The sequence below is a fragment of the Trichosurus vulpecula genome, chromosome 7 (assembly GCF_011100635.1).
Source record: "Trichosurus vulpecula isolate mTriVul1 chromosome 7, mTriVul1.pri, whole genome shotgun sequence".
Classification (NCBI taxonomy): Eukaryota; Metazoa; Chordata; class Mammalia; order Diprotodontia; family Phalangeridae; genus Trichosurus; species Trichosurus vulpecula.
The window spans coordinates 100,604,422-100,627,833 of NC_050579.1; the positions used below are offsets into that span (position 1 = coordinate 100,604,422).

The window sequence follows — 23,412 nt, forward strand, 5'->3', positions numbered from 1 at the left end:
GCAACCAAACTCTGTCCATACTGTATTCACTGTTGCCCACACCAGTGTATTGCTTATGTAAGGCTGAAGTGTCTCTTCCTAAAATGTTCAGAACAAGTGGTGGTGCTTTCAGGACTGTCAAAGCTACAGCGCGTTTTGTTCAGCATTCCAATATCCATGGTCTACCCCCTCTAAAGATACAGGAAACAACATCAAACTATTTTTAATCTGGCATTTTAACTTGCTCTTTGTAAAATCATATAAACTCGCTGCACAGAGCATTACCAAAAAGAGATCAGCTGACTCTGTCTTAGCTAGGATGGCAAAGGACACAAAAGACCGAGTTCTTAAGGTGCCCTACATCAAAACACTCTGCACTTTACACCTAATGGAACAGGTCAGCAGAAAATAATGTCAACACCGTCGTGCAGCTGAAATATGTAGAAGTCACCTTAATCCCTTGAGATATTACACATTAAGTTTTTCATATTTTTTTTTTCCTATTCACTATTTTCTGCATCTGGCTTTACAAATAATTAGGTCCAGAGGGCATTAGACAGCTGAGGACAGAGAAAGTAACTCCATCTTCCACATAAAGAAAAACAAACTCCTTTGTCCCTCAGTGCCTAAATACAACAGGGACACATATCAATACAACAAAAGGCAATGCATAATGAAGTTTAAACTAACATGAAAGGCAGTCAGCAAGCAGGTCTCATTTACTGGATAAAGTCATACTAGAAAGGAGTGTTTTAGTGGGTGGTGGGCTATGCCTGAAGGTTGCTGACAATCTATTCCTTCAAATACCTAAGATGCAACAGGAAAGAGGGATTCAGAAATGGCTATGGGGAGAAGGAAGTGGGGAGAGGAAAAAGGAACTTAATTAAAAAGAATAGAGACTGCATTAGCTTGCAGGAAAGCAGCCATGTTCGAAGGGTCCTGTCCACGGTTAAATTATGTATTGGTTTTAAATCTTAACGAAAATACTTCACAAACAGTATCTCTGACACTATAGTAGACATTGAATCAACAAAATCAAGATTTCAGTGTGTTCTGAGGTCTGGGGAGGGGAATATTCTTTATTAATTTTTTTCCTTTTTATTCTATTTTCTTTGATTTATTATTTTATTTAAAAGATGGCTTAACAGTAGTTCATGTGGAAAATCAAAAAGGAACCTAAGTAAATAGGAATAATTAAATTTCAGATACAGGTTATATTTGTGCAGCATACTAAACAAAAGCCTAAGCCTGAGTACATGTCAATTTTTCTGCCTTTAACAAACAGGACAATCTATATCTCAAACATGATTAAATTGCAAGGAGCACAACAAACAGTTGTCATACTGCATTACCAGATTTTTCAATGCTTTTTGTTCCATCAACAGAACGCCTACCAACTGCAAAAATAACCACTGCCAAGGCTCCACGAGGCACTTACATAAAATGCTGAAGAATTACTGAATTGGAAATTATCAAAGTATAAAACCTGCTTATCCCAAGGAAAAGGGAGGTTTCATTTATGTGGATTTTGTTTTGCAGTGGTAAGCATGTTGCAAGGTATGCACTGGATTCTGTAGAAATTTAACAAAGCCCAAGATTACATTCTATTTAAATTCTTTTTTACATCCTCTTATGTGTTACTGAGTATAAACAGGCTTCTTTTTCTGAAATTTAATATGCATGAATGTTTCTGTTGTTTTCATGACACAAAATTGCCAAATAAGCTCCCAAATTATTTTAAATCAGTTCAACCCTGGATAAACTCCCCCGTCCCCAGAACGAAAAGTTGATGGTGGGGGTACTAGTTGTACTATATCACCCTGAGTTTCCTTATTCACAAATTAAGGTACATCAATGAGATATATTTAAGGGTTTTAAGTTCTTTCCTCTCAAAATTTCCTCTCTCCACAAAATAAGGGCACACATTTTCATCTGAATGGTAAGCCTACAAAGTTTTTAGAACAAAATCAAATTATTTTTAAAAAGACGAAGTTAAATCATGCAAACATGCCTACATTTTCTAAATCCATTCCATATCCATTAGAATCAAAGCTTTTGTTTACTTACATGCTGGATACAATGGAAAAGTTCAAAGAAATCTGCTCCCAAAGAACAAAGTGATTACATCTACCGGAGTCTGTTGGGAAATGAGTAACACACACTTTCTCGCTTGCTCTCATCCCTGTGCAGTGAAATAATCCCAAACTGTCTGTTCTCCCAAGTTACAATCACAAGGACCTCCTAGCGCCACCAATCTTGTCTTTGCAAAGCAGGAGCAGTGCTTCCAGAGTAGGTTCACCCCCATCCTTCTGAATTTGCAACTTGGGCTCTGATGCCCTTCAACAGAAATACACCAACTTATAGAACATAAGTACATGCAGGAGTCACAGAATGCTGTGTCTTCAGGGTTGCCTGAAAAAACTAGTAGAAAGCTAAAAACAAGAACTATTTTGGTCCCTATACATCTCTTAACTATTTAACACATGATATTCCCAGAATAAGTGAGGAAAGTCTTCCACCTATTTAACCCTCCCTCCCCCCACCCCAAAAGAGAGTAGTTGCTTATTCTTTTTCAAACTCCAAACTATTACAATATTCTATGTAAATTGTTACCAATTTTTTTTAATCCCACACATGCTGGAGATGCTGACAGGGTCACACAAAAAGCAATGACATTAATAGGTACCCTTGAGGAGAAAGAAGGCAATCAATTATGAATCATTGGCAGAAATTGTGGGGCTGTCAAAAGCCCCAGTTACAGCTGTGCTTCATCAAATCAAACCACATTTAATTTCCAAGTGAAATGATTCCTGTTTCTGATGTCTAGGGTACTTGTTTGTGAAATCTACAAAATAGACTACATTTAACTAGATTCTAATCAGATAAGAAATTATTCACACTGGAGAAGAAAAGTGGAAGCATGAAGGAAAACCTTGGAAATAAAGGCCTTTAATTTCTGAGTTGGAAGCTCCAGGCTCTGATCTTAGATCTCACTTATTTGAGCCAAGACTACCTACCCACATCTATATAGTACTTTAAGCTTTACAAAGTGCTTTCAACCACCACCAGTGAGGCAGGTGGTACAACTATCTTTATTTCCATTTTATAGATAAGGAAACTACTATGAGATAGGGAAGCACCTATCCCAAGGTTACAATGACTCTAAAACTGGGTCTTTTAATATATTTGAAGAAAATAATTAATAGTCACCTTGTGCAAACTGAAAAGTACAACTCAACCAGGTTACAAAATTAAGGAAGTCACTAACACACACACAGACACAAATACACACCACTTACTTCCAATATTTAACTCAATTTCATACTTGTAATTATCAGTTTAAAAAAAGAGATCAGTCCATAAAAACCCAACTGATTTGTCTTATTATAAAACCAAGGATTCTGTGCCATAAGCTCTAGGAGCTTTACTTTTGAAAAATGCTAAAAATCAGTTTCAAAATTGAGTCCACTCTAGATAGGATATTCATAAGAGTAAGAACATAGTAGTAGAGACTGAAAATAGTAATAGGCTACTGTTTAGTAAAAGAACCAGATTCCTGTGAAAGGTGAATAGTGCTGAGATCAATGCCAGAACATCAGCAATCAGGGCATTTAGATATTTATCTTTTGGCTTGGCCCACATTAATGGGAGAAAGAGGGACGAGGCAAAAGGAGGGTAATGGGAAGGGGAAGGATAGTCGTAACCTGATTCTGCCATGCTAAAGTTGTTGTGCTGGATGACACCAACTCAGGCAGGCACATATCTCCAAACTTTCCCCAATAGTTTGAAATCATGGGATCCATCCCTAAGCAGAAGTGATGGGGTCTGTCCTTTCATTTCTCTATGGCAGGAAGGAAGAAAATTCAGCTATACGTAAGTTTTTTTGCCAACACCTCTCAACAACTTCACCTTCCTGGATAGCAAGCTTCTACCTTAACGCTCATCTTAGCACAGGCCAGCCCTCTGATGCTAGGAGTGAAGGAACAGAGGTGAAAGACAATGAACAAATGAGGTTAATGAGGCTCCTAGTTTCCTCAACTATAAAAATGTCCTCCCATTCATTAGACAAAATCAATAAAGCAAATAATCGGCATATAGAAGGCTCTCATTTTTGCCCTTGTTCAGGTAAAGCTAAAAGTTAAATTCAGCCCAAGTCTAGCATTTGCTTTCCCATCAGTATAAAACATTTTGGTACCTTACCCTGAACGTGTGTTCAGCTTTCTCCCTGTGGGGAACTTGGTCCAAGGTACCATCGGTTTGGCTTCTTTTCAAACCAGCCGTAACATCAGGAACATTGCTGAAGTCTGGATTTGAAAACAACAAATACGAATACTTAGCATGGCCATTTTCAGGTAAAATTACATTTAAAGGTCTACATAAGGAAAACGGAGAAAGAAGGACAGAACAGTAACATTGAGATTCAAGTTGTAATAACAGTAAAGTAGGAGAATACACTAACCTGCTCTTCTCCAAACCACATCTCAGCTTTTGCTAACACAACATCAACTACCCTCTATCACCTTATGTCTCCCATCCAGCATTATTTGCATTACCAGTTAAAAACAATCAAAATGACATTTAACATGCCTCTTTATTCTTTCCTTTGGGTTCCTGATATAATTTTAGACACCCTGAGTGCTATAAGCAGTGTCATGATACACTCTCCTTACCTCATTTCACTGAATGAAGACAAATTTCCAAAAAGCTGGATGCAAACCTGGTAGCACATAGCAGTTTCTCCCAACAAAACAGGCTTTGCCCATTCACAGGTGTAATTTAATTTTTCCAAAATTACCAAAGGCTAAAGTCAATTTGATTTTCAATTAAAAATAAAAAATGCATTAACATCTCTCTAGCTTCCAATGTGGAAATTAACATACAAGACTAAGTTTAAGTAGAGCTGTTTCCAGCCTACAACTATGCACATCACCCTGTTCTTACCGCCTCCTTCCATTATTTTTTTAAAATTTGCAACTCCCAATACCACTCGAAATAAAATTCTCTTTTAGAAAAAACAGAAAAGGCTTTCCTCTTAACTTTTCCCAACTACTATGACCTGGCCCCTCAAAGGAAAAAATGCCAAATTATTTCTACCGAAACCAGAGATCATAAATCATGCACCTATGTAGCTGAACAACTGGGTTGGACTTAAGTATATCCTGGCTGTAGGAACTGGTATATGACCCAACCAAGTACCATGGAGGCATGGGGGCAAGAGACTCAAAACTAGAGACAAAAGCCCTGTGAGGTTTATAGAATTCAAGCACAGGAAGACATGCATGTGACATAGTGGGGTTTTTTTCTGGGTAACTTAATCATAACATATTAATGTTATGCATCAACCTAACCATACAGTTAAGTACAGTTAAGAGGTGATGTCGTCTTCAGTCAATACCCTTGCTTCTGCTTTTTTCACACCTCACTCCACACCTTTCAGCATTTAGAGAGACAACATAGAGTGACTAGAGAGCTGCCTCAGAGTCGGGAAGATCTGGGTTCAAATCCCTCCTCTGACACATATGGCTGTGTGACCATGGACAACTCACTTCATTTCTCAGTGAAGTTGCTCTAGGGAACTCTCCAAGACTCTAAGTGCCAGAGCAGGTACAGCTTTGAACTAGCAGAGGAATGGCCTCAGCAGGGGCTCTCTGCACATGGCCAGTCTCCAACTGGTACTCAGCTCTCCCACAAAATGATGGCCAACAAACCCAGAACCTTGCCAAAAGTAGGAGTATGGCTAGGTGTGGACCAAAGGGATGCAGTGCTTTCAATTTTTGTCCCAGGGAGATGAGTCTTCTCTTTGTTCTGAGAAAACAGCATGAAATTTCCAGGGTAAAAAGGGATCTAGACAGCAGTGAAACGGCTCCCATCTTGTAGCCTATAACTTAAGACTTTCAAGGGAATTCCCGAGCAAGCCCTAAAAGAACTAACCTGGCTACAACCCTAGGAGTTGCTTTGCTTTGTGTAACTCTCCAAATAAAGCTAGTGTTCTCAGAAGCACTAGAGCCACCTTGAACTACTTGGATACTAAGTGGATGAAAAGAGGAGACATAGTCTGGTAGGCTCGGGGACACCAAGCAAACTTCTAAAATACAGCCTTCATTGTTTCACATGTACATTTTCTGGAAGGAGGGCAGGATGGTTAAAAAAAAAAAGCAGAGGCTGTTAAAATTGCAATACTTACTTACAAAGCTGCTGTAAACAAGCACCAAATTGATACCCTGTCCGGGGTGCCACCGAGCCTATGTATAGCTCCACTTTTACATTCTGCCCACATCATGAGCAGCAGCTGGCTCAAGTGAGTCAACATTCTCCCATTTCCAATCCAGAAAACTAGTTTTAGATCTTCTGAACCCATTCTCTTACTGGCGTAAATGCTACAGAATTTATTAGGAAATAACTTTGTATCAATAATGACAAGTATTTACTTCACTCCAACAATGTGCTCAGTGGAAGAAAAATGTTCAGAGATGCTAATTCTACCAAGATTTCCACATGCTTTTGGCATCTGTTCTGTGATCACTATTAGCAATAAATAAGTATATCAAATAATTGATTCATAGTGTCATAGATTGAGAACTGGAAGGGTCTTTTTAAGTCATCTAGTTTTAACACACTCATTTTACAAATGAGAAATTAAAGTCCATAGAGGTTAAGTTATTCCTTCACCTTCAGTACACACCTTAATACTTCCAATACTTTGTTGTTGTGAGTATGCCCACCACTAATGCAAATTAAATTCTTCTAATTTAATAAATGGTCTTTCGTCATCATCTTCTTCTTTATGAACATCATCATCTTCCTGCAGACAACCTGATGATGAGTCTCTCTAAACTTATTTAGGCTGGTCTTCATAAGAGAGAAAATCTCGAATGGTGAAGGCCCATACATATTTTTAAAAAGAATTCTCGTGAATGGAGAGACAGCTGTAGGACAGAGAGCTAATCTCAAAGACGGAATAACCTGGATTCATGTATCACCTCTGACACATCCTGGCTGTGTGACCTTGGACAAATGACTTCATCCATATACTCCTGGTAACTCTAAGACTATAATTTGCAGCTGAAGTGCTGACTGGCATTGGTCAAGGCAAGGGTGGGAAACATGCAGCCTTGGGGCCACACGTGGCCCTCTAGTTCCTCAAGTGCAGCCCTTTGACTAAATCCAGACTTCACAGACCAAAGGGCCACACTTGAGGACGTAGAGGCTGCAGGCTCCCCAACCCTGGTAGGGGGTTTTCTTACTTGGGAATTCCTAACATCAATGAAATCACAGGTCTAATTCCTTTCTCCTTCCTAAGTTATTAGGATGAGGAGAGGTTTTTAGTCTTAAGCCCTACTTCCTCCAAAAAACCTTCCCTGATTACATTAGCTCACAGAAAGCTCACTTTTCTTCAAGGTTATTTCAAGTTTATTTATGTCATTTATTTTCTTCATCACCAATTACTGTACTTAACTCACATACTACATTATTATATAACTAGTTTCATGTGTTTCTATTTTGCCATGCCATGTGGACCCCCCACTATGAAACTGTCAAATCATTAAGGGTTTAATACTCCTTTTCTTTCTTCCACAGGGCAGAGAGTAGTATTAGCACACTGTCCCCACCTTTTCTTCTTTTTACATGCATCAGATTAGAATTCTATATATCTGACACAAATCTACTAAACAAAATTAAGAATTCAGGGCTAGTGACTAATCCATTTCCATCTAGTGGACAGAGCTTCCCTCCACACATACATATTTTCCCATATAATCAAGGTAAAGCAGATTCTCTAGATGAGACCTGGCAGAGAAAAGGGGAAGATGCAATGCTGCCTGCCCATACCCACTTTAGCAAAGCAGTGAAAGCAACAGCACTACCCATGTTACAGTCTTAGACCCATCACATGTATCCCCTTCATCTGCACCCAGGACCACCAGGAGTAAGGCAGTAATCTTCCACTGAGGGCTTATGTAATTGCCCTTAACATTCACTGACAGTGAACAACCATTTTCGCTGGCAATTTGGGGAAAACAGGGCTGAAACTAACAACCTCGAGGTGGAAGAAATGCAGAGAGAAAGTAGTAATTCTGCTTCTTCTCTGAAAGGCAGCATGTCAGTCCTTAATCGCATCGATGCACCACTGTCAGCCAAGTAGCTGGCAACCCTGAATCCTTTACAATTAAAGGGTAAAAATCCATGTTAAAGTTACATCAAGGATACAAACTTAAAAATAGAAACATCAGGAAATGCAAAAGTGCCTCGCCCACACTGTGCATAATCCGAATTCAAAGCATACGTTTACATCATTGCCAATTTAAATCTTACATAGTTAATAGGAAAGAGTGTGGGCTTCCTCAAGGACAAAAAAAAAACACTGCCATATCAAGGTATCTAGCTGGGATTTGCTTAGGGGTGTTCTTTGGAAACAGGTACTAGGAGAAGCTGGGAGATGACAGGCAGACTGGAGCATGGCCCTGGATCTCTGGTCAGTTAGTTGTCATCCATACCTCTAGTCCTTCTTTTCTGTCCTCATTTGACATCATTTCCTTGGCAGTAACCCATCTTTAAGCATGCAGTTAAAAGGACTGGGAATGTGATATAGTTGCTGTGGATACTTGACTATTCCTGGCCATTCCATAACCACAGTCCTCCTTAACTGCCTCCTCGGGGACTTAGATGGGAAAGGAAAAGAGAAGGAAAACAGCTAGAGATATCCTGGGTGAGGAGAACTTCAATGTAGAATCAAATCAGCCTGAATTTGAACCTGAGTTCTCATCAATTACCAATCATACAACTTTGGGCAAGTCATTTTATGTCTTTGGGCCAATTTTTTCTCATCAATCAAATGGAGATTATCCAATCACACAGGGTTGTTATGATGATTAAATAAAAAAAAAAGGTACTTTGTACGTATCAAGCACTGTAAAAAGACAAGCTATTATTGTTCCTGATATTATTATCATTATCACTCTGTGGATGGCTGAGAAAGGGTTGTAGTCACACCAGGTAACACTTATAACACCTAAGGGCCTTTCAAGTTCTAAAACAATGATATTATGAAATCTGTTTGTGATGGGTAGGGGAGGATATAGTAATATTAACTAAGTACCACTACCAAAGGTGTAGACTAGCACCTGGCAACTGGCAAACAAGGACCCTTGACTCAAAACAAAGACATGCTTCTGAGGGAAACGGCCTGAATACACAGCGACAGAAGTTATAAAAGGAGTTGGACTGCAAGCCAAAATGCAGTATAGGAAGTGACAAAAACTCAGGAGGATTACTCATCCAACTTATTAGCACTATGAATGTAAAGGCTTCAGACGAGGTGTGTTCACAATTTCTGATACAAATCAAAACATTTTGACAAAAAGAGAATTATAGTTATATGTTAATAGAACTTTATATATAGTTATATGTTAATATATTAATATATGTTAATAGAAGTAAATAGGTAATTAACTTAAACATAGATTATTACATTGAGAGAACAATTAGAAACTATAACTATAGATACTTCAAAAATAAAGCATTTGGGGAAGCTAGGTGGCACAGTGGTTAGAGCACCGACCCTGGAGTCAGGAGGACCTGAGTTCAAATGTGACCTCAGACACTTGACACATGTACTAGCTGTGTGACCTTGGGCAAGTCACTTAACCTGAACTGCCCTGCCTTCCCTCTTCCAAAAAAAAAAAAATAAAGCATTTGGACTGACAAGTTATGCTTATATTTGAGAATTTTTATCACAGGATGAAAAAAACTTTTAATCATTAAATCACTAGCCCATCCCACCACCACCACTGCAAATAATAAATATAAAGACATAATATATGAAGGTTTGAATTTTTAAAATAACAAAGAAGTTATGTGAATAATAAATGATTTAACTGTTTGCAGAAGCACAATTAATTATGGCATTAAAATTGTGAATCCGATATTTAATAGTTTTTTATAACTGTATCATCAAACATAAGAGAGTGTCAAAGTAATAATAATAATAATAATAGTAAACAACCCAACCTAGTATTTATTTGTATAGCCCTTGAAGGTTTGCAAAGCACTTTCCATAGGTTATCTCACTGGATTTTCAGAACAACCCTGTGAAATCCTCTTTTTGTGGATGCGGAAGCTGGGGCTAAAAAGTTAGGTGACTTGCAGAGTCACCGAGCTAATTCAGGTCTGCCTAACTCCTAACTCCAAGTGCTCTATTCACTGCTATTTAATAGAAGCAACAGTAACATAATCTCATAGATGAAAAATTTGAATTTACTTCTTTTCTGTAATTATTTTTAAAAGGCAAAGACCATAAAGAGAAGGTAGTTTCCTGATATATGCAATCCTAACATTTAAACAGATGAGATTCCAGATAGGTAAAATTTAAATTTTTCATGGCAATCCTAAATTCCTTATTCTGCACACACAAAAAATTACCAATTAAGTCTCCAAATGTATAATTCATCACAAAGCACACAGCATACTGAGTTAGTTTGTACTGACAAGCTTTAAATTATGTATTTCCTAAGTTTCATGTTTAAAAACTACATATTTATGTATTTTTCATTTAATTACATTTTCTCTAAACTTCCATTCATGCTTTTATTACAAAATCCTCAATGCTTTTATATACTTCTCTTAAATCACGGAAGTTACGCTGTCTCATACTAGCAATTATTACTCATCACCATTCAATGAAACAGAATGTTAATATGCCCATAAATTCCAGAGAAAATACTTTTCCTAAGCCTGATATTATTTGAATGAATTATGTCAGAGAGTCTGCAGATGAGCTGTTAGATAAGTAAGCAAATAAAATGTTAGTGACCAGGGTTTTTTCAAATTCAAGGACTGTTCAGTTCTAAAATGAAAAGCATACTGGCATTTTGGAGATAATACTGATCTTGCAGGCATGGGGCCCAGGTTAAATCTTGCCTCAGTCACTTACTAACTGTGTGCTCATGGGGACGTCCTCCTCTCAGAGCCCCAATTTCATCATTTTTAAAATGAGGAAAACAGAGAAATGATAGTGATATAAAAAGAAAAGGTTTTTAAAAAACAAATTAAATGGAAATAGCAAAAATTATACTATCAAAGTCATAAAAGTGCTTTGCAAAACTTTTTAAAAGTTCTTCACCTTATAACACATAATTTTTAAAGTACCACAACATTGATCTTTTAACAACATAGATGTAATAATGATGATTACAATTATATCTGCAATAGTAAGAAAGAAAACGACATTTTGATGCTTTAAAAGTAAGTGGGCTACAAGGCAAGGTTAATGTATTTTCTGTAACATATTAAAAAAACAGTAACTTGGGTATCAGAAGTAGCCCCAAAATTATCAAAGATATACATGACTAGGAAAGGAGATCAGCCAGTCATGTAACAAGTAAAAATTGACAGCTCAAATGCTGTACTAATTGATATCTATGAGGTTAGAGAGTATACAGATTTAGGAGACCTTAAAATTTTATTATCCACATGAGAAGAAAATCAAAGGCAATAACCTGAACAGATCATTGTTATGGGGTAGAGAAGTATAAGAGTACCAGAAAAATAGGAATTTAATGTTGTTCCTAAATTCATTTACCTGCCAAAGTTGTTACTCAGTGGCACAAAGACACTACTACCTCTTCCAATCACCCACTCCCCCACTAAAGTAGGTTCCCCAGTATTCTTGATCTTATCCCAGCAATGTCTTGCCTCTCCTTTTTCCTGCTCTCCCCTCATACAGCCTCATATTCTGTTTAGACCCTCACCTTTTGCCTAGAGTCTAGGCCCTAGACTATTGTAACAATCTCCCAATTGGTCTCTGTACTTGGAAGTTTCCTGTCCATCTTCAACCCAGCTGCCGAAACGATACTCATAAAACACAGAATGGACCATGACACCCACCTACACAAAAAGCATCAGTGACTCCTTATTGCCTTAAAGATAAAACATAAAACCATCAGCCCAGCTTTTAAAGTTTTCACAATCTAGTTCCCACTTCTCTTCAGTCTTATTTCATATTCCCTTTCACATACTCTCTTTATACACAATTATTAATTATTTTTGACCCACTCGTTATTTAGGGGATTGGTTCAGAAGGTGGGGGAAGGATTGAAAAGGGAACTGTAAGGGAAGAAGTCTTGTTTTGATGTTGGGAGGAAGTTCCATTGATAAATGTTCCTACGGTTGAAGGGAGATGTTCTGTGAAGAGGGGGATAAAGACCTTGCACTAGAAGCTGTTTGCAGGGATTTGGTGTTTGAAAAGACTATTTTTGTTATTTTAATATCATTGCTTTTGGCTTCTCTTCTAGAATGTTCTTCATTTCTGTGTATTTGCCAATTAGTTATCCTCTTTTTTTACTTCTTTGGTGAGACTGCCATCGCAGACTCAAGGTTTTTCTATTCTGCAAATTATGTATGCTGTGCAAGCCACAAATTCTACTCTCACAATTCTCATTTCTCTTTTGAACCATTCAGGACCAGTGTGATGTGGTTTCACATTCCACAGAATCCTCTGTCTCCTCAAGTGTTGAATTGTTTACCTTTGTCTTATGACTGAACTTGTTTACTAGATATGGAGGCCATATTCCCTTCTGCTATTAATGTTGGTTTATCTGTTTATGCTCAAAGTTCTTTGAGTTTTCCTTCTCTTTAGATCTTTCATAATTCCAGTCTTTCCCCCCTCCCTTATTTTATTTTCCATGATTACTCGCTTTCTGACTCCTTCCCTTCCAAGTGTAGCTTCCCTGGGGGCTGGATGTCAAAGTATCTCAATCTCCTCCTACACTGGACAATTCACCACTTGCCAGCCTTGGTCTCTGCTCCAGTGACTTTAGCTAAACAGATTTGGCCCTAGTAGGATGCCAGGGTTAGTGGAATGCCACATACCACCCCACACAATACCTTGTCCAGTTCTTTTTGTTTCTCAGTTCTCTGTCCTGGCAGTATGGAGTGCTGCCCTGCAGGTGCTATTGCAGCTTGGCAATATTTCTGTCATTTGGATGGGGGGTACATGGTCAGGTATTGGGCTGAGCTCTTCTTTAAGCCCAAACAAGTGTCCTGTCATTTAGGTTTGTACTTCTAATCTTCTACAGAGATCTCTTGTAGCACAGAATGTTATAGCAGTGCTGGATATCACGACCTCAGTAAATGTCTGCATTTAGAGCTTGGAAAAGGGAAAAGGAACCAGGGTATGGAGTTGCAAGCCTGGGGGTTAGGTTCGCTAGTACAGCTTTGGGCCTATAGCATGATGGACAGTAGGAGAAGCAATGCTCTGTGAGCTCAGGTTAGGCATTAGCTCACGAAGTGTTTTTTTTTAACCGGGGTTCCTGGTGTGTTAGACCACGAAAAAAGCTGAAATTTCTTTATGTTTGGCATATAATTTCTGGTTTGGAGAGGTTTTAGAGGTCCTGAAGATTAGAGAAAATATCTAATCCTCCATCTTCTTGGTTACATGACTCAGAAGTTCATATACTCTCAGTCCCAATCAATTAATCCCACTAACCATTCCCCACACATGGCATTATATCTACCCTTCTCTGTATCTTTGAAAAGGTAGTTGCCCATGCCTGGAATCTCTATAGCTCAGAATCCATAGCTTCTTTCAAGGTCCAGCTCATGATTCACCTTCAACATGGGGCTTTGATGCCTTCCTTCGTAATATCCCTGGTGCGACCATTTGTTTCCTTCTTGAAATTAATTTGTGTGAATAACCTGGGCTAGTATAAGCATACCCAGTTTGAGTAACATAGAGACCTGAGTCCCTTGCCACTTGGGTGGAGGTAACCTCCTCTGACTGACTGCCTCTGTCTTTAAAAATGGCAAGACTGAACCAATCATCTTTATTCAGATGCTCTTTTCCACACTCTCTCTGTGTCTAGAGGGTGAAGATCGCCATTTATTCATAGCAAAGACGCCATGAACTGACTCTTTGAAAGAAGAAAGGCTCTCCTTCCCCTGTTCTCTCTGTTTTATCCCAAAGTGAATCCCTCCAAGAAATAGGCCTGAAGACATTTTTTCCCTGCTCTGTATTGTTTGTCCTCAGTTTCAGGTACTGGAAATGATCCTCAGAGGAACAGGAGTTGGAGCCATGGAGACCTTGGAACCAAGATTGCAGGCAGGATGGCACTGAGGCCTGGAAAAGCCAGGGTGCCTGGGACTCAAGTGTGAGGAGTGTTTCAGATTTGGAGCTGGGACTATGCTCTATAAGAAGTGAGCTAAGCTATGAACCTAATCTCTTTCCCCTCCCCAGAAATAGGTAATGCAAAGGGGGAGAGAGATTATAATAGGAGAGTAAGTTCTCACATTTGTGATTAGACCTTCTGAAGTAAATATTTCTTTGTAAAATCTAATCTCACTGTTAGTGGCTAATGAAACTAGTAGGGAACCACCTCCTACAACTGAGGGAATATCATTAGTAGGGGGCTGCAGCTGTTGGCAGAGAGCCTAGACACCCCAAATCCCCTAAAGGATACCAGAGAATCCTGGAGGAGTAAAATGGAACACGTCTGGCCTTCAGGTGGTGGGGGCCAGGGTGGTCTATGCTTCAATTTATACATTTTTATTTGTATATGTACATGTTGTAAAATATAAATTCTATATGCAACAACTTCAGTAATATAAATGAAAATGCTGTAAATTTATGCTGTAAAATTATGATGACCAAGCTTGGCTCCAAAAAAAGGTATATGAGAAGGTCCCTCCCACCTACCCCCTACTGCATTTTGCAGAAGCAGGATAAACATATGGAATACTACATGTCAGACTTTTTTCTTGTGTTGGTTAGTTTTGCTAAACCATTTTCTCCCTTTTATTATTTGTTATGAGATGGCTTTCTGGGGCGGGGGCAAGTAGAGAAAAGAATATAGTAGGAAATGAAGGTGACATAAAAACAAAAGATAGCAATAATTTTAAAACTTCTGGTTTTGTCTTTGTAAACACCATATCTAGCACAGTCCCTTGAAAACAATATTCTTGTTGAATTGTTTTTATTTGAATTAAGTTCCAGTTGTAAATTATAGGCAGTCAGACTATCACTATTGATACATAGAAAAAGAAAGTTTGATAATAGAGAATTTACAAAATAGCAGACATTAAACTCTTTCATGTATAATGAGTGTTCATGCTGTTTTAAATGTCTTTACAATAAGAAAAGTAGAGAATTAAGAGAAGTATGAACATGGAAGACCTTTTCAGGGGTGTCTGAGATGGACATGAATTTCACTTTCAAAGTTAAAAAGGCAAACTCTGTGATTCTGGGCTCACGTCCCTGCCTAAAACCACAAAGTGAAGGAAAAGAACTAGAAGGACAACAGATGGCAGAGCAAAATTAGATGTACCCAACAGCTCATTCTCTAGACAAATTATAGAGGTAATGAGTTTGGTCCCGAAGGAGAGGAGCCTTTGATCGCAGGATATAATAACGGTTGCAATTAATTTTTAAAATATATTATTGATATTTTTTGTTTTTATAGCAACTGCAGTTCCTAATTTAACCCTATGTCTACCTCCTAGAACTATTCCTTATAATAAAATTACTGGGTTTTTTTTGTATTTTAAAGGGGTAGAGGGAAAGTTTAGCCAAACTAATTAATACATTAAAAATAGTCTGACATTATATATGGTATTCCACACTTAGAGTATGTAAAGAAGAGAGGTAGGTATCTCCTCCCATCTCTCCTCTGGGGCATGGTTATAATTTCATAGCATTTTGTTTTTGTTCTTCTTTGTACTTACATTACTATAATTGCGTCTCTTGTTTTCCTGGTTCTTCTCACTTCACTTTGTATCACATCATAAACAACTTCATATAATCTCTATCCAGGATAGCCATCATTTTAAACAACACAGTAATATTCTATTAAGCTCATGTAATGCTTGGTCCGCTACTCCCTAATTTATGGGCATCTACTTTGTTTCCAGTTCTTTGCTACTAAAAAATGTAACAGCTAACTTTTGTTTGCACTTTCGGATTTGCAAAATGCTTTCTATCAATTATCTCATGGATCTTCACAACTACCTTGTGAGGCTGTTATACTATAATTATCACTTTTTTTACAGATGAAAATCAGTCTTAGTAGAGTGACTTAGCCAAGATGATAGAACTTACAAATGTTCAGAAGCAGAATTTGAACTCAGCTCTTTCCTATCTCCAAGCCCAGCCTTCTTTCTTCTAAAGTTTGCTGCTTTTGATAAAAGATGAAAGAGAAAGGCCCTGGAATTGGCATTTTCGACCACGGTTTTGGTAATATTTTGCGGCATTGTTTATTCCAGCTAGGGTCAGTTCAAATGTCAAGAAGAAAGACAATTTAGGAACACATACACACACACATACACACACACACACATAGTCCAGTCACTGCAACTTACAGGGATTCAAACTATCACTACTGATATATGGAAAATTACAGAAAAATTCCAATAGAGAATTTGCAAAATAGCAGACATTAAAGACATGTGTATGTACATATACACATGTGTGTATATATCCATACATATATGTATATAATATATGTACACACAGATGTACAAAATTATACAGAATACAGAAAACTAACAACAATTTAGGTTCTTGAGGGACCTCAAAGCACTATGAAAGTCTATTAAAAGAATTCTAATAGGAAATATTAGCAGTATGGATATAATTCATCAGAAAGAAGGGAGAAAAAGATAGTTAAATGCCTTTCTGAAGGAAATTCTATTTTCTTAGCATAATATGAGTTTGAATATCTGTTGTCATTCTGGAATTTGTAATCTAGAGGATAATCATTTATTTTTGGCCCTGAGAAAAAATGTACCATTGTGATCTGTGAACTGGAAAGCAGACTTGAGTCATGTCCAGGAGTTTTTAGCAGGACGCACACAGTCTGCAAAAGGGTAGGCTGAGAGAAAAGAATGGGAACCATATAAGCTGAGCAGCAGTGGGGGAGACTGTGTCCCTAGACCTGCCTAGGCCTTAATTAAAGGAGCTGAAAAGAATCAGTGAACAGAAAGGTGAATGGAAGAATTGAAAGGAAAACTCAGTTGAGACTGGGACATGAGTGAGAGGGGTTGGCCATCAGGCCAATGAAAGCATGTCAGAATAGAGCACTCAGACAAAAGCTTACCTATTCAAGGACTGAGGGAAATTCCGAAGGGTCTACTCCCCGCCACCCCCCCCCCAAAAAAAAATTCCCTTCCCAAGTCTGTCTAGAAACAGGCACTGTAATATTCTCCCTTCATTTTTTTTTACTTAATTAAGCTTTTCCTGTATCCTGATTTTGCTCCAAATATATAGAGGCCAAGGGTTAGATGGAAATACATAAAATTTAAATTAGGGCCAAAAGCTAAACCTCTCTCTTAATGGTATGCATTTTCCTAACTGGGGTCTGTGAACTATAATGATTGTTTTAATAACTTTTTACCTGATATAAACTCCATAAAATAGCAAACACAGAGAGCCAAGAGCTATTGTATTAGCCACAGGCTAATAAGCAAGCTAATCTTTTGTCACTGATTATGATTAATTAACACACAAGAACACATACACCCAAAACCCCATCCCCACACCTGCTAGGGAACAGATAGGGGAGGCCTGAGAGGAATTCAGCTCTTCTCCTCTCTAGAAGGGAAGATTGAGCAGAAAGGATTGCATAATAGCCAGTCAATTTCACCCTCTACAGAGAAACCCACCCATGTGGCACTAGACAAAATATTACGGAGGTAAAACAGGCCTTCATATGAGAAGCAAGAATTCTGTTACGGACAGATTTTTCATTCAAGTACATGTGGAACTAGCCAGCCTCTGAGGTCCTTACCAACTCTGGGATGTTGTGATTCTGAGAGCTTATGGTGGAAGGAGAAAGTTGTCAATAGGAAAATTCTTTAAGAAAAAAGTAAGTATCTGAAATATAGTGATCTTTCTAAAAGCAGGATGAGTCAACATGCAGATCCTATTCCTGGCTCTGCTGCTGACTAAGTGACCTTCTCTGAGTGACTTGTCACTTAATGACTCTGTACCTCAGTTTACCCTGCTGTGAAACTAAAATGATAATAACACATCTCTGCTTCAGCAGGGTGATGTCAGGATTAATTAATGTTTTTAAAGCACCCTGTGATCTTTAGGTTGTAGACAACCTACCATTATTAAGAAGTCTTAACCCACACCTGCTACACAGTAGGAAAGTTCTGAGCTTATTGAGAGAGACAACATGTTTTTTTTCATTTTAGAAAAGTTTTAACTTCATCTTTGGCTCCAAAGTAAACTGAAAACACAACCTATCATGTTAACTTTTTCTGTGTTAGAAATAATAGAAAGTTCCCACATTATTCCTGGAAGACAGTTATTACTGACCTTTCCCTCTCCCTACACCTATCATATCCATCAATAATAATGCCTTACATTCATATAGGACTTACCAAGTGCCAAGTGCTTTACAATTATTAACTTATTTGATCCTCACAACAGCACTAGGTGGGAGGTGCTATTATTATCTCCATTTTTCAGATGAGAAAACTGCAGCAGACAGAGGTTCAGTGACATGCCCAGGGTCACACAGCTAGTAAGTTTCTGAGGCTGGATTTGAATTTAGGTCTTTGTGACTCTAAACCTGGTACTCTATCCACTGCACTACCTATCTGCCTGAACAAGTACAAAGCATTTTAAAGCACCTACTATATGCCAGCTACTGTGGTAAGCACTCGAGATACAAAGATGAAAGTGAAAGAAAGAGTTCCTCTCTCCAAGGAGCTTACATGCTATCACAGTGTGCATTCTGTCACCAGGTCTTGCTGCTTCTCCCTCCGCAACAGCTCTTGTATCTTTCCCCTCCTCTATTTTCCTGCTGCCATCACTTCATAAGCCTTCATTACAATCCACATCAGCTATCATAATTATGGCAGAACTAACTGGTCTTCGAGTTGCAGTCTTTCTCCTCCAGTATACACACTCCTCTACCACTTCTCTGCTAATCCCTATGCATAGATTTGTTCCTAGGGATTCAAGATCCCTTACAAATTGGCACTGCTGTCTCTCGAGTCCTATCACATACTTTTCTTGTCCATGAACTCTACGCTCCAGAGCGTGATCTTGACTCCATGTCTTTGCTTGTCCTGCACCATATGGCTGAAACACCCTACCTTTTCCCTCTCCACCTAGTGAATTCCTACCCATCTTTTAAAGCCCATCCCTAATGCCATGTTCTGCAGGAAGCCCTTTCTGATCCCTCCAGCTGACAATGACTTAGTGTCCTTGTTACATACAGCACTCATCTTTATACCTGTCTAATATACTTACCATGTTCCACTACCCAAAGGATGTGTCATCTTTTCAATGTAGATAATCCTTTCACTACTCTACGACCAAGGAGAAGGTTTTTATGAGATACTGGGGCTGAAAAACCCATTGCCCTCAGGTCAACTTGTCAAAACCTAAGTTAATCTATTCCTCAGACAACCAAGAGAATCCATCACTAAGCCCATACTCAAAACCTTTTCAGTTTGGTAGGACTTGTTAGAGCCTGAGTTTAGCTGGCAAAGAAGCTCACACCATGATAAGGTATCAGGGTAGGACTTTAGTGGAAAGTACATAACACAATGTCCTATATTACTATGCATTATAGGTAAACCTATCTGTAAACTCCATTAAGGACAGAAAAGGTGATTTTGTGGAAAGGATTTCTGCTTGTATGTAGGTTTGGACCTCTGAGGAATCTTCCAACATGGCATCTATTTCTAAAACTCTAAATCCCTCTGAAGCGACTAGCTGAGAAAAGCCAAAGGTCAAAGGGAAACAGACGAGACAGAAACAAAACCATAACAAGACAATTTACAAACCGGTGATGACTATATGTAGAAATGGGGACAAAAGGTATGTTATTCAATAATACTTTGACTATCATCACACGAGTGTTCCAATTCGTGACATATAAAGCTTTATCACCTTCACCACTGTAATGGGAAATGACAGGTACATTCTCTTCACTTAACCTTCTTTGATCCTCTACTTTCCAAAGGTATCTTATTAGGTTTGAAAAAAAAATTCAACAATCCATGATCTTAATCTTTCATATTACAAAATTTCCCTTATAAAATAGGAACATAATATATCGCTTCATCTTTCTGGCCCTCTGTCCCTAGTAAAATGAGGAAGCTGAACTTAATGGTCTCTATGGGCCCTTCCTTCCCTAACATTCTAGGATTTCCTATAAACTAGTTAGAGATTTTAAATGTCAAAGGCTTTCTGACTAAGACAATGGTTTCCTAGCAAGTACTATGGGGCTGGTTACAGCTTCCAGAGTAGGCACAACATATAGATGACAAAGAAAAGGAACCTTGTTTCACTTTGGAAAACTATGTTTTTATGTTACAGTTCAGAATTAAGATTAAATGCTAACATCCCCTTTCTCATTTAAAAAAGAGAAAACAGTTCAGTTATTCAATTCTGATCATATAACTACCCTACTCCAGTCATAAATAATCTCCAGCAACGCCCAATTATCTCTAGGATAAAATGCTGAACTACTTTGCTTGGCATTTGAAGCCCCTTACAACCTGCTCCTAATCTACCCTCACAGCCTTACTGAACATTCCACTTCCCTCTATGCACAACAACCCAAGAGGCCTTCTTGATGGATTCTCTACATGGCACTCCACTTCCGGCTTCAGTTGCCTTCACACTGGCTGTCCCCCATTACTTTTGCCTAAAAATTCTTAGTTTCCTTTGAGGCTAAACTCAAAAGCCACATTGTATGCACTTACTGATCCCCCAGCTACTGGTGCCTTTCCCTTAAAATCATTTGGTTATTTATTTTGTACATATATCCATATATTGTCTTTCTAGGTTATACTGTAAGTTTCTGGAAGGCAGGGACAGTTTACATGTTGTACTTGTATCCTCACTGCCTACTACAGTTCATAGCACATAGTAGATGCATAATATTGATGATCTGTCTTTTGGTCATCTTCACTACAGAGAGAACACTAACACAGCTGGGACCTCTTTAGCCTGAAGGCTTTTTATGACCTCCTTGAGTTGTATTTGTATCTCCCCTCAATAAATGCGAACTGGGATTCCATTTAATAACAATGCTCAAAATTCTATAGTCTTATTTCCTAACAGGAATTCCTGTCCTAATGAAACAGGTTCCCCACCTCCACCCCAGTACAACCCAAACCTGGTATACAGTAAAATGCTTATTGATTGATTGATTAGAACAGGACTGGGAGAACACTGAATAGGCAACGACCTAGGAAAAAACTACAAGGTGGGGAGCAACACACATCCAGTAACAGGTTTAATATTAAGTTTTATAAATGTACATATTTTCAAAGCTAGATGATGCTGCACACCATACCTTAAAAGCATCTATTTTATAATATATCAACTGCAAAAGCCATAGTAAAACCCAACCTGTCTAGTGGACAAGCTCTTAGAGAATGCAACTATTTGTGTGGTGGATGAAAGGCATAAAAAGGGTATCACAAAGGCCCTGTCCTAAAGTGACAGGCCATTTACAGCAGTGGGATGCCGTGTACATAGTTAGATACAGCCACTCTGTGCATTTGGACACCCAAATATTTTTCCCTGTCACAATGGAGGATTATTAATTTTTTGAGGGCGGTATATGGAGAATTGACTATGGCATAAAGAACAAAAGGCATCAACAAACATTTTTAATGGAAAAAGTATAGAAATACAACTGTTATTTGCAGCAGTTTAAGGATAATCCACAGAATTAACCAAAACATGATAAAATTCTTGAGAACATTAAGGTATATAAAAGACAGATTGCATGTATGTTCCTTTTTTCCAAATAAGAACGGTATTAGATTACCCATAAGTCTTCATGTTATTCAAGATGCTATTAAGATTAAATACAAAAAAAAAATAAGAGAAAGGCTAACTCCCTTAACATGTTAGCTGATATTTGCATCTTTACAAGGAGATAGCGAAGACAAAAAAATCTTCAAGACTCAAAGGGATGAAATTATTAAACATGGACTAAATCCAAGTGGGCCTTATAGCTTATATTTCAAGAGTGAGACTTACCTGCAATGTCCTCAAATAACACCATAAGGCCATCCCAATTAATTTAATCTCTATTCTGAATAAGAACTAAATATAAAGTTTATCAAAGTGATACATTGCTTTTTTTCCTTCTATATTCCTTCATTTGGTATTCTAGAACCTGTAAACAACCCCAGTACAGGCTGAATAACCCATTATCTAAGGGGGAAAAAGCTTTGGCAGCTTGATTATAGGGCACAATGCTGTAATGGGAAGGACGCTGGCTTGTGAATCAGGACTGAGCTCAGAATCCTGGCTCTGCCTCTGATTAGTGGTCTGACATTGTGCAAGTTATTTAAATGTTCTAAGCTTCAGTTTCTTCATATGAAAATGGAAATGGCTCTCACCATGCTCCCTTTATAGACTCTTGAGAATGAACACAGAGTTTATCTGAGATCATAGGCATATAGTTGGAAGGGAGATTACCTAGCCTAATTCTCCTTTCTTATAGATAAAGAAATGGAGGCCCAGAAGTCAGGGGACTTGCCCAAGATCATACTGAAAATAAGAGGATTTAAATACAACATTTTCCACTATACCACGCTGCTTCATGGGCAGCTAGGTGGTGCAGTGGATAGAATGCCAGGCCTAGAGTCGGGAAGATCCAAATTCAAATCTGGCCTCAGACATTTACTAGCTGTGTGACCCTAGACAAGTCATTTAACTCTGCCTCAGTTTCTTCATCTGTAAAATGAGCTGGAGAAGGACATAGGCAACCACTTCAGTGTTTTTGCCAAGAAAACCCCAAATGGGGTCATGAAGAGTCAGACACAACTGAAGCTACTGAACAACAGAAACATGCTGCTTGCCAGTGTGAAAGTACTTTGGAATAAGTCAAGTACTATGTAAAATGTAAAGAATTATCATCAGCATCAGCATCATCATCACATGAAGGTAAAATACATAACAATAACTTTCCTATATAAATCTTAGGTTTTGAGAAAAAAAATAAAGTATTAGAACTTTCTTTCTGTCCTACCTCTAAGAAGTCATGAGCCTTCCCACCACTGTGTTAAAAATGACATGTTCTGAAAACTACTTGGGTACAGTTCTAAGGACATAAAGAAAAGAACTCTTTAAAAAAACTACACTTCCCAATTAGATTTGGAAAAAATAATTAACATAACCAAACCTCTTGGAGCACTGATATGTTTTTTGCATCTGGGTAGAGTATGTGGAATGTCAGCCAGGTAAATAGGGTAACAGCAAATCTTCCCACAGTCCTTTTCCTACCTACATGCTCTTAGTCATCTCACACTCCTCCATGGAAGACAAAATGTCCTCTCTGTCTTTTATAAACAGGAAATAAGTAGGCATGCCACATCAGAACCAGCTCCATAAATTTTTACCTTCATGAAAACCTGTACAAAGTTGGCATGCAATTCCAAGAGCAAATAATTCCAAAGAAC

The 23,412-nt window shown here is 38.2% G+C and overlaps 1 protein-coding gene across 2 annotated transcripts in view; it reads right to left on the reverse strand.

The window, feature by feature from the left end:
* The window catches only part of TIAM2 (TIAM Rac1 associated GEF 2), a 167,885-nt gene that overhangs the window by 65,798 nt on the left and 78,675 nt on the right, over positions 1-23,412 (reverse strand). For both annotated transcript variants that reach the window (XM_036766922.1, XM_036766921.1), the window contains one exon: positions 4,180-4,283. In XM_036766922.1, the coding sequence (XP_036622817.1) occupies positions 4,180-4,283 (104 nt within the window). The remainder of the gene's footprint in view (positions 1-4,179; positions 4,284-23,412) is intronic.